The sequence below is a fragment of the Ambystoma mexicanum genome, chromosome 12 (assembly GCF_040938575.1).
Source record: "Ambystoma mexicanum isolate Mex_15411 chromosome 12, UKY_AmexF1_1, whole genome shotgun sequence".
Classification (NCBI taxonomy): domain Eukaryota; kingdom Metazoa; phylum Chordata; class Amphibia; order Caudata; family Ambystomatidae; genus Ambystoma; species Ambystoma mexicanum.
The window spans coordinates 1165307521-1165319680 of NC_090936.1; the positions used below are offsets into that span (position 1 = coordinate 1165307521).

At 45.6% G+C, this 12160-nt stretch overlaps 1 protein-coding gene across 6 annotated transcripts in view; it reads right to left on the reverse strand.

The window, feature by feature from the left end:
- The window catches only part of N6AMT1 (N-6 adenine-specific DNA methyltransferase 1), a 454595-nt gene that overhangs the window by 215985 nt on the left and 226450 nt on the right, over window positions 1-12160 (reverse strand). For all 6 annotated transcript variants that reach the window (XM_069629785.1, XM_069629784.1, XM_069629788.1 and 3 more), the window contains one exon: window positions 10130-10216. In XM_069629785.1, coding sequence (XP_069485886.1) covers window positions 10130-10216 — 87 coding nt within the window. The remainder of the gene's footprint in view (window positions 1-10129; window positions 10217-12160) is intronic.

Here is a 12160-nt window from a genome sequence, read left to right on the forward strand (position 1 = left end):
TTGTTTCCTGATCCCACCCGCCTCAGCAATCACCTCTCCCCTCGTCACCACCTTCATTGCCTCCCAGAGAGTACTCCATTTTTCTACTGATCCCCTGTTGATCTCTATATACTCCTCTAGTTTCTCGGCCAGGTGGTCCTTAAATGCAGGGTCAGATAGTGTCTCCACTGGCATACGCCACGTTGGGATAGGAGGTAGGGGGGGGTCGGAGGCAGAATTGCACTATTAGTGGGGAGTGATCTGAGATTGATCTGCCCAGGTACTCTGCGGACTCGACCTGGGGGGTCATCTCGTCATTTATGAAGAGGTAATCTATCCTGGTGTGCAGGTTATGGGGGGCCGAGTAGAATGAATATGCTCTGTCTGTGGGGTGGAGGTCTCGCCAGATATCCACCAAGTGCAGGTCTTCGATTGTTCTGTGGAGGGGCAGAGTAGGGAGATTATTGTTTGAGCGTGGTATGGTGGATCTATCCAATTCCACATTAATGACGCAGTTAAAGTCACCTCCCCACAGGAGGCTATAGTCTCTGTGGAGCACGAATTTGGCGCACAGCTTCTTGAGGAAAGAGGGTATGCCATGTTGGGGGAAGTACGAGTTTACTATGCATATGCGGGTGCCCTCCAGCATGCCCCACAGCAGCAAGTACCTGCCTTCGATATCCTGCTCCACCCCCAGCTGTTGAAATGGTGTGTCTGGGCTCACCCAGGTGTATACGCCTCTTGCGTACTTCGAGTATGATGATCCGTAGCCTTGGCCCCCCCAGTAATTTGGTAACTTATTTGCAGAATCGGCTAAGAGGTGGGTTTCTTGTAGTAGTGCGATTGATACCTTCTTCCTCTTTAGGTAAGAGTATATTCGATTTCTCCGAAGGTAGGACCCCAACCCCCTAACGTTCCATGTGATTACTCTAAGTTTCGGTGCCATTGTTTGGTTGTGTTAATTGAAGAGGAGGGATTTGCGGCCTCTTTGGGATTTTCCAGTTTGTTATCATGAGCCATGGTCTGTCCTCGATGAGTGGAGAGATTAGCTCCTGTGGTAGATTTTGGGTTCGGTTCCATTTGGGTGGATGCTCTCGGAGTAAGGACAGTCAGAACGGTGATAACTTGTGTGAAACAGTTAAAACTTGTGCACCCAGCGACTGACACAACGGTGGAGTGCTCAGGTGCTCCCACGCTGTCTGTCCCAGTCCGGGTGTCTGGCGCGGGTAGGTATGTGCTGGCAACTGGCCTGCACTGGTTTTTCGTGGGGTCAAGGTCTTCGTGCATGCGTGGGAGAACGGGCGAGCCCCGCAGTCTTTTAGCAACTCACATAGTAGTTCTGCATCTTGTGGCTAAAGTTCTCTGCCCACTCAGGCTATTGTAGGCGGGTGCAAGTGTCCGTGTCGGGGCGTACGGCCCTCATCTTTGGGTGCCTTCGCTAATTTTCCCGTGTAGAGATTCAGCAGGGGTATCAGCCAGGTTATTGTGCTCCATCCACATGGTAGCTGCAGCTGGAGTCTCGAGAAATATTGATTTTCCTTTGTAGATTACCTTCAATCTGGAGGGATATAGGAGCATATATTTTAGGTCTAGTTTCCTCAGCCTGGCCTTAACTGGGACAAAGGAGTTCCTCGCTCTCTGGACCGCCTGAGTATAATCAGGGTATATCGTTATCCTCAAGTTGCCTCCTATTATCTCTCCTCCCTCCCTTGAAAACCTCAGGATCACCTCCCGGTCCCGGAAATTGAGGACCTTCGCTATGATGGGGCGAGGGTAGGAGCCTGGGGGTGGTCTTTTCTGGAGCGATCTATGTGCTCTCTCTATGGAGAAGCCCTGCGAGAGGTTCTCCGCCCCGATCTCTTGTTGGATTAAGGATTCCACGAAGGTCGTCGGGTCAGCAGTCTCTGACCCCTCCGGTATGCCCAGTATCCTAATGTTGCTGCGTCTAGCGCGGCCCTCCGCCTCCTCGGACCTCGCCTCCAGCTGGGTCACCTTATGTTTAAGTTCTGTTAGTTCCGATTTCATGGCTGCTGATTCAGTCGTCATCTCCTCTTGGTGGGACTCGACAACGGTGACACGTTCAGCTAGGTTGCGAGCGTCTTGCCTTATCAGCTGGATGTCAGCTTTTACTTCCCCTATCTTCGTGTCTATAAATGTTTTTAGGGCCTCAATCGCCCCCAGCAGCTGGTCATGTTTGGTGTCCGGGCTATTCCGTGTCGTTAAGTCATCCGTTGATGTCTGGGCAGTAGGGTGAGGTTTCGCCGTGATAAAAGGATCAAGGGTGGCATTTTTGGTTTTGTTTCTTGCTGCCGCCATGATGGGTTATTTTAGTTCTGGTTGGGAGCGCAGGGGATTCCCGTTGGGGCAGGCGGACTCTCACTTTCTGGTTTGGCTTTGGCGGGACGTGGAGGTTCGGGGATACTAGGCCCCGTGTGGGTCGGGATCTGGGCGCACCCTGGGTGTGAGCGCCCTGCCTTTAGTAGGATAAGAGAGGTCCGGGTCCTACAGGGAGATAGCGTCTCCCAATGGGGTTAGCCAGTGGGAGTGTAGAGGTCGGGGGCTCGGTGGTAGCCGCCTGGGGTGAGCAGGCAGGGACCCACAACCCCATGAACCAGCCGCCAGGCCCGGACCGCTGAGAACGGCCCACCCTGGGAAGGTCTCACCTGTGGGCGTTGTGAGCGTCGGAGTTCGAATGGGTCTGGAGCCAGCCTTCGATCCAGTTCAAGATGTGTAGGTCTACGTTGGTAGGGGGATCCGCACCCCGGAGAATAGGTGGTCCGCCCTGAACGCCCCGAGCCAGGAATGCAGTAAGTGATCCGGGGAGTTCAATGATCACGACTCGGTGAACTCCCACCACAGTCGCGCCCCGGCCCCGCCGTCGATGGATCGATGGGGTCCCGTAGTGGTCCTCGTCTCAGGACGGAAGGGGGCAGCGATAGAGGCACCTGGAGGTCTGGGGTCTGGCCCCCGCAGGGTGCACGCTCGCCGCCTCGTCCCGGGAACGCTCCGAGATCGTCATGTCATCATGGCCGCCATCTTGGAAGTCTCTTACGGGAGAGAGGGGGAGCCCAACCGGAGCGTCTCAGCGGGCCCCGGCTCTCCGTTTATTGCCAGGGCAAGAAGTCGAGTGCAGTCAATCGCCTGATTTACGGCTGCACCAAAGGCTGGGCACCGCAGAGGAGCCGCACCGCTCGAAAAGGGAAGCGATCTCGCGCCTCGGCCAGATCCCGTGCTCCTCTCTCAGGTGGCAGGGGGAGGCCGGGGCGAAGCGTCGGGGAAGCTCCCCGAACTCCGATTCCTGTCGGAACAAGTCGTGGAGTGCAGCTAATCGCCTTATGTGTAGCTGCACTGAAGGATGGGCTGATTTGTTAGGTTTTCGGTGCCCAAAACAGGATCGGACTGCGTGGCTCGGCCGGAGCTCACAGAAACCGCGTCCTCACACCACGGACATCAGGCCACGCCCCCCCCTTTTTCATTAATAGTTATTTTAACCTTTGACAGTTCAATTTGCTGTTTGCTACTTTTCGTTCAACACAGTTCAGTTTCTTATCAACTCTCCCCTCGACTCACCCGGCTGTGATGAACTGCTTGGCTTTCTTTCTCTTTGGAGTCAAGGTTGGTACCACGGAGACAAGTGTCTCTCCTCAGCTTGGTTATCAGCAGAGGAGGGTCTTGCATACCGTTGACATCTGCTGCAACACACACTGGCTATTGTTCGCAGTATTTTTATTCACTCTGCAGAAGTTTCACGGGTCTTGGTCAGAAAAAGGGCAAGGTCGCTTCTCTCCTTGTCACCTTCTCGGTATGCGCAGTCTTTCTCCTCCTCTTTAACTGCTGTGCCGAGTTAGCTCTCTCGACATGTGGTCTGCCTTGCTTGTTGTATGCTCTCATGATCCACCTTTTATCTCAGTGTGGAAAGGAAAGGGCTGTCAGGTGTGCGTGTGTGATTCTGGTCAATTGCCTGACTGTGCCTGACCCTTGGGTTGGGATATGTCAGGTAAATAGTTTGTGTGAGTCTGTTTATCATGGTGTGGAAAAGTATTCATGTCGGAAAAGCGGGGTGGTGTAGATTCCAGGTATCCTACAGGATAGGAGGAGGAAGAGGTGTTATATGAAATAATAGCCCTTGTAAAAGGGGGTTTGGTAAATTCAGAAGGGCAAGATTTGTAGAGTTTATGGACCAAACGGGAATTACCAGGATTATTGTTGGAAAATAAACAGGGGGGATTGTGGAAAAGGTAGTGTTTGGTCCAAATAGATTGGGAGTGTGAAAAACCATAATCAGAGGGATGTGGAGAAGAATGACTGGGAGTGTTCAGATAGGAAACAGAAACACAGGCATTCTGGGAGTTGTGGTTTTTGAGTTTAACATGATTTGGGTTCCTAGGGGATTTGCCAGATATGGAGGGGTCGTTGGATTTGCGTGAGGGAAATTCTTTGAGTGGAAGAGAGGGAGACGTGGAACAACCTATGAAGGCGTCAGGGACTTCGTCCCCCTCGCCTTCATCCCTAATACCGCGTCTCAACTAGAGCCTTTCTCCAAGCACCACCATGGGTTCCCACATCTAGGTGATCCCTTCTCGCTCTTTACCCCCGAGATTTGGGATCTGGGTGTGTCAGCCCTTCTTTGGCCACCTGAATAGGGGAGTTGTGAGGTCCGCTTGGGAGACTACTGCCATGTTTCTCACAGTAAGAAAGAACTGTATAAAGCTGCTGTCGAAGTGTTATATATCTTCAGCAATAATACGTTGTGGCAAAGCATCCTGACAAATACGATTTATGTTGCTACGAACGAACTAAGGAAATATTCTTTGTTTATGTGAAGAAGACACATTTGAATCTAACTATTGCAAGAGAAAAAGAAAGAACCTTTTTGTTGAACCACTGGAGTGTTGTAACTTTTTGTTTTCAAGTTGAAGTTACAAAGAACTGTGTTGGAACTTGGTTACAAACCAGGATTTTCTTGTTGGAACTGTGGAGCATAATCCGTCTTAAATCTGGTGATGGGGAATTCACCCAGATTATAAGGAGAGACTGTGTCCTATTGGGAATTTAACTGTGAATTCACCTGTTATAATTTTGTTGCCTTTTGAACTGCCATGCATTACCTTATCGAGTTACTGTATGTATAGGTGTGAGGGACAGATATCCTTTGTTAGAATTTTAGGCAGGACAATCCTTGTCAGGGTAGGGATAGTGAGGCATTTAGCCAACCTCTTAATTTAATGAAATGGCATCTTTTGAAAAACCATCACAAAGTTGTCTGCATCACATTTCTGACTCCTCACAGCTTTCTCCTCTTCAACTCCATACACAACTTCTGATTGCAGGTGAAAGTCATCTTTAAATGTCCTGCGCAGTGGATTCATCCTACAACAACTAGTCTGCATATTGTGTTTAGGGCTTCTCTCAATACACATGAGCTCCTTGTCCCTCTTCTTCGTCTCAGAACCCAAGGCACTATGTGAGTTGGAGTACATAGATTCTTGCCTAATACAATCTCATCATCATGAATTGTGTTTTAGGTACTTGTGAGGTATGAATGATATCCTGTCTAGGGTATTTGACAAGAAGGGATTTGGGGATTTTACAATTGGGGGGATGTGTATAATGACAATAGGCCAGCAGGAATTTTGGAATTATAGGGTCTTCCTCACATGAAAGAGAAGAATACCGCCACATCTCCCTGACAGCCATCTCCTCCCATGTGATCCTCCCTCACAGCACCACCACCACCAGCGCCAGGATAAGGTAGCGGCTGCCATCCCCTCACCACATGGGAGGAGATCTCAGGCTGGGGACCAGTGATGACTCCACAGTATTCATCACACAGACCAAACCAAATAATTCATTGTGGATACGGATGCCTCCAACAGTGCCAATCGTAGCAGTCCTAAAACAACAGGGTGGTACCCGAACAGAATTTCCTATCTCTTACATATCCATAACGCTATCGCCCTCCGAGATGAATTACACCGTTTTGGAAAAGGATTGAATCAGCCATTAAAAGAGCATTCCAGGAATGGCGACATCTACTTTTAGGGTCCAGATTTGCCATAGAAGTAAGAACCGACCAGCACAACCTTAGAGTCCTTCAATATTCCGAGACCCAAACAGTCATCAAGCCGGATGGGCCTATTTCTTATCTCCTTACAATATTCAATTCACATATATTCCAGGTACTAACAATATCATGACAGATGCCCTGTCTCGTAAACTGGTGAAAAGTAGTCCTTCTTTCGGGAGTGAAAAGCTATTCCCAAAGGCTACCTTTGTCTTTTTGTGGCAGATTTTTACAGATAGTAAAAACAGAAACACAAAAGAACTTTGCCACTCTCCAGGATGTCATATCAAAATACCAACTTCAACTAGAATATGACCTACTATTCCACAGACAAAATGTGTTTATTCCCAACAGGGGCCTACAAAACAAAGTGCCATGATTCGGTTATCGCAAGACATCAGGGAGTGCGAAACACCACAGACCTCATCAGCCCGGCGTGTCTGGTGGACTGGACCTTCTCATGATATTAAGGATTATATTGCAGATTGTACAGTAGGTCTACAAACCAAGACCCCATGACAACATCCCTATGAACACCTGGTGCAACCAGCCTTACCTACGCAACCCTGGCAACTGATCTCGACAGACTTTATCATGGATCTCCTTCATCCAGACATACCACCATCATGATGACAGGTGATTTGTTGACTAAATTGGCACACTTTTTATCCATGCCTCAAGTTCCTTATGCAGCATCAATGGCTAAACACTTTTTATAAACCATTTTTTGTTGGCACGGATTTCCCACAATCATTATTTCAGCCGTGGTCCACAATACACCTCTAAATACTAGTCAATTGTATGCCAAACCTAGGGAATTCAGCGAGCATTCAGTTCAGGATTTTACTCACAGACTAATGGACAAACTGAACGCCTATATCAATCCTTAGCGCAATACCTTTGTTGCTTTGTTTCTGCCTCCCAGGACAACTGGAGAGATATACTTCCCCTAGCCGAATTTTCTTATAACAATTCCGTCCATACCCCTTCCAAAGCACATATGGGTTTCACCCCTCCGGTCTACCCTCTTTCAATCCATTTTCCAACAAGTCACCTTCAGCAGAAGCTTTGATCGCAGATATCCAAGCGGGTCACAAACAGGCCTAGAAAGCTCTCACTTCACCTGGTTGCAGAACCAAAACATATGCAGACACTAAATGTTCCAAAGAATCAGAGTTTCAGGTGGGAGATCTCGTTTGCTTAGCCGCCCAATGCGTACCCAAGCGACTGGTACAATCCAAACTCTCTACTCAACCAGTTTAGATGCCATTTCCTGTGGGACATGTAGCCTCTGTCTACCTGTGTCATGGTCTAAAATACACTGCGTTTTATGTCTCCCAATTGAAACAGCATGTTCTAGACCATTTTCAACGCAATACAAGAAGTAGACCCCCTGCGGTGGACAACACCTCAGGTCCAGAATATGAAGTTTCTGGACTATTATTATATACGACTTTAGGTACTATCGTGGAAGATTGCAGCGATAGGAAAGGCTATAGACCCTCTGATCGGACCTGGGAGGCGCTTCAGCAGTTCATGCTCTAAATCTGATCAAGCGATTCCATAGAACCCATCCCTGGAAACCAGGACCTTTTTCCACACGGCGGGGGGGGCATACTGTCAGGAAACACGGTCCTGATTGGTCAATCTGGCATACATGGAAGAGATCTACGGTTCACTGTGTGTTTTCCCTTCCAACATGGCGCTCTCCATTGACTCTGTTGTTCACTAGACACAATGGTCTAGTTTATATCCAAGATGGTGGGACGCTCGACTTGCAGCAACTCCAGTCTGAAGGATTGTGTGCAATAGCACCTGGAGCGTTCCAAATGCTGAATGGGATTACCACTATAAATAATATCGGGCCAAAATAACCAGACAGACTCAAAGAAATATGGCAAAATACTACTTTATTATCAGTTTAATAAAGTAGGGAAACCTGGTGAACAAACAAATTGTAGCTCACACACTCTCAATGCATTTCCATTAAGCAAAAGGCGTTATACCTCGATGTACAGCAACTATGACGTCATCCTATGTGGCAAACAGTAAAAACCTATCGGGCGGAGGGATTGGTTAAGGGAACATATATATCTATAATCTATATAGGTGTTAGTGTCATCATTGGATGCCCCTTATCTGGTAGGCACAGCTTGAACTACCTCTAACAACACAAAATACAGAGAGCAGTATAACAACAGCAGCGGATCGGCTTCTGCAACAATGTATTGTTCACCGTCACATAGGCCCTCATGACTGGTTGGCACTCTCTTACCAACCTTGGACATACGGCACGTTACTAGCACGTAAACGAAACCCAGGTGCGAGGGAACAATCTCAGACAACTGCTTTTCTTAGCTAATTAGCCTAACATCTTTCATTAGTTAGGCCCTAAGACAAGTTTCTTCTCTGTAGTGGACCTTGCTGACTGTTCTCTTCCACAGAACTTTAAAAAAGGTAGTGAAGGTACATTGATATCATCGTCTGGAGCTTTATATATATATAGGTCTAGTCTTCTGGTCTTGCACCATGTGTGAGGAGATCACGATTTTGTCCATTCTGTCCTTTTATTTAGTGCCATTTGATTCAATTATATTGGGTGTTATTGCTCTTATTGGCCTCTGGAGACTTGGTTGCTCCATCCTTCATATGCTTTCTGCATCTTTGATTGTACAATACTTGGCACTCGCAAATGTTCACTCCTTTGCTTAATCTAAGAGAAATGTGTCCTATGTACATGGCTTATACTCTTCGAGTCCTTTCGTGCCTCGCAGTTGCTTCTTGTTGCGGCATACTTGATTCTGAGCCAAGCAAATATCCTTTGTTCTGCACAAATCTGTATTGCAGCGCCTTTCAGCTCTGCAGCCTTGGTTTTCCTTCTCAAGACTTCTCATTTACTATTATAGGATGCCGACATCCATTTTTTCAACATGGCTGCTTTACCTGCGTTATATTTCCTACTTTAGCAAACTTCTTTATGTCTTATCTACCTTGCGTTTTTGCATATATACATCTACTACATCTCTTATTACTCATCTTCTCAGCGTATATGGTTTTCTTCATATTCGTATGGGTTTACTATGTTAGTTTCAGTGCGTCCACGTATCTTCTCTTCTTCATGACGTCACTTCACATCTGTCAGACTTCACTTATAAGTCCTCTATGTTTAGTGTACATCTACCGCCTCAGTTCGAGGGTACATTCGGTACGGTTGTCTGAGCGCATAACGTCTCTCATACCTTCGATGTGGTACTGGGATGATACCAGGTGTCAGACACAGTACTTTCTTGCTGTTCTTCCAGTATGACGGAGGTGAGCTCTATGAATGATGTGTACATCTGCTTCTCTATATTCACATATAGGAGAAGGAAGGAGTGAGCTCAGCGCGTCGCTTCTTCTTTGAACCTTGACGCTCCTTTATACACTGCTTTGCTTTCTTCCTAGCTTTCTTTCAATGGCTTAGCCTGCCTCCCCTATCCTTGTTTTGCCTCCTCACTCCGCTCTCCGCTGCTTCCCTTCAGCCTTGCCCTGCCTTTTTACAGCCTCTCTGCCGCTGACTTCTCATATCGCTCTCCCAGGAGAGCCGCTCTTGTGACATTTCCTGCCTTTGCCTTTGGAGCTCTGTGCATCTCGCGGTTGTCCGATTTGCCAGTTGTTCCTGGAGTTTCATCTACTATCTGCCATCTCATCACCTGCTACATCAACTTTAGTTTGTTTGTTTTTTTTTCCCCTTTTTAGAGGGTTTTCCCGGAGACTACACAACCTCCTGTTACCAATCAGGGGTCGGATATGTCTCGGGATTCCTTCTATTTTCTACCACAGATTGCAGTTTTTGCCTTCAATACCGCAACCAAACCAAAGATGTTGAGTTCTCGCTTTGAATCTTATCATTTATACATTTAGTTCATTCTTCCCCCATTTACCCGCCCCCCCTTTTGATGTGTTTCTTTTTTTATGTGTTGGTAGACTTGCTGTTATATTGTAAGGTTCTCTTTTAATTGATCCTGCATTTTACTTAACTTAGCATTGTTCTTTTGGATGCAAAACCAATAAAAATATGGTGTACACATGTCAGATACTACTTACAGATAGAAGGCTTTGGGTCCAATAACTGTGGCTAGAAAGGTAGATACCAGGCCGGATCCAGACCCAACTTCAAGGCAGATCCCAGTTCTAAAAAAGAAATTCAATGGTTTCAAACAGAAACGTAATTTAATAAGTACAATTATGCATTTGACTTTGACAATCACTCGGAAATGACCTTTGGTGAAACTTTTAACACTATCTGGGAGGTGTATAGTAGGCAGAAAAGCACTTCCAGAATTCTGCAAAACAATGAATAGTTTCCGGGGAACATCACTCACCTTTGCACCAGCCAAGAAATCCAAAGACAAATTAATAATGACGTGTTTCATATATCTCCTATACACTACACGTATGACATGGAACAGAGGTTTTGCCGTTTTGTAGTTGTAACTAACCACAGGGATTATTACAGGAAATGAAATTCTAACACAAGAGGACATGATCAATAGTCTCTTGGTTTTTCACGTGCACATATTAATACACATGCTGGCCACCTAGCTGTACTTGTATAAAGGAAAAGAAACCAGGAAGCAGGATGAATATTGCAAAAGAGCTTAAATGGAAAGGCAGATGTGGTCATCAGACTCTGCTTAGATTTCTGGATAATTGATTTCATTGGTTGTTTTGCCTCTAGAGTTTCTGATAAACACTTGGGCATAACATGCAGGTCTATAATTGGCAATATCCACCTTTCTTGAACTACAACAAAAATATCTGTAGAAAAATACAAGTTTTGACTACATTTTACAAAACAACAAAAACAATGTCACGTGTAGAATGTAATACAAATTTCATACACCTATAGATGTGCTTTTTTTGTTGCTGAAAGAGATGTGATATATATCCATATGAAGGGATGTGATATATATCTATATGAAGGGATGTGATATATATCTATATGAAGGGAAGTGATATATATCTATATTAATGGATGTGGTATATATCTATATGAAGGGATGTGATATATATCTATATGAAGGGAAGCGATATATATCTATATTAATGGATGTGGTATATATCTATATGAAGGGATGCGATATATATCTATATGAAGGGATGTGGTATATATCTATATGAAGGGATGCGATATATATCTATATGAAGGGATGTGGTATATATCTATATGAAAGGATGCAATATATATCTATATGAAGGGATGCGATATATATCTATATGAAATAGGTTTGAGTCTCTAAAACCACACACGAACACCATGTAACGAATAAGGAGAACAGGTTGTTATATTTTGCTTCCTGCCAGATTGTTCCTCTTTAGAAATGCTAGGTAGATCCCCCCTAGCATTTCGACTCGCTGCTGGTAGAACTATTTTAGTTATGTGGAAATCTGTTAAAACGCTAACCTACAAAACCTCTGCACTGACACAGAGTTAAACTTTAGAAAGCGGTGCCGGAAATGTTAAAAACAGCATCTTTTGCAGCTTAAATATGTAGGAACATATTTGGAAATTGAAAAAATGTCCATCTCGTTGAAAGAGAAAAAACGATGGCTGCTGCTTGGGATCATTTGATTTTCCGTTTGTCACTCAAATTCAAAATATCATAGTGAGGGATTAGAAAATATATTACAAATCCTGGTTTAGATTTCTGCAAGAAAACCTTGCACAGCTGGGCAGTGTCTGCTTCAATAGCCAATGTAATGCAGACCAAGCACAACATCCAGCTACAATGAGGGCACCTAACACATTCTGTTATTTTTTTATTCATTCAAGGTCGGTAAATGGGAGGGAGAATCATGCCTGGCGTTAGGGGCCATAGGTAGGAAATCACCCCAAAAACGGTTTTATAAAACTAGAAAGGATGTCCTGGTTAAAATTGTATCTCCTTACAATACACAATTTTACTCCAAAATGTAATGAACAATTTAGAAAATGCAAAATCTCGAAAAAACAGAACAGGAGCAAAGAATATTGTTGGATCTGGTTAGGTTAATGGGCGAGTGTTATAGCCTGGGCAGGGAAAACTCAGTGGGTACAAACCCTGCTTAAGAAGGGTCGAAGAATCGTGAGTTTAA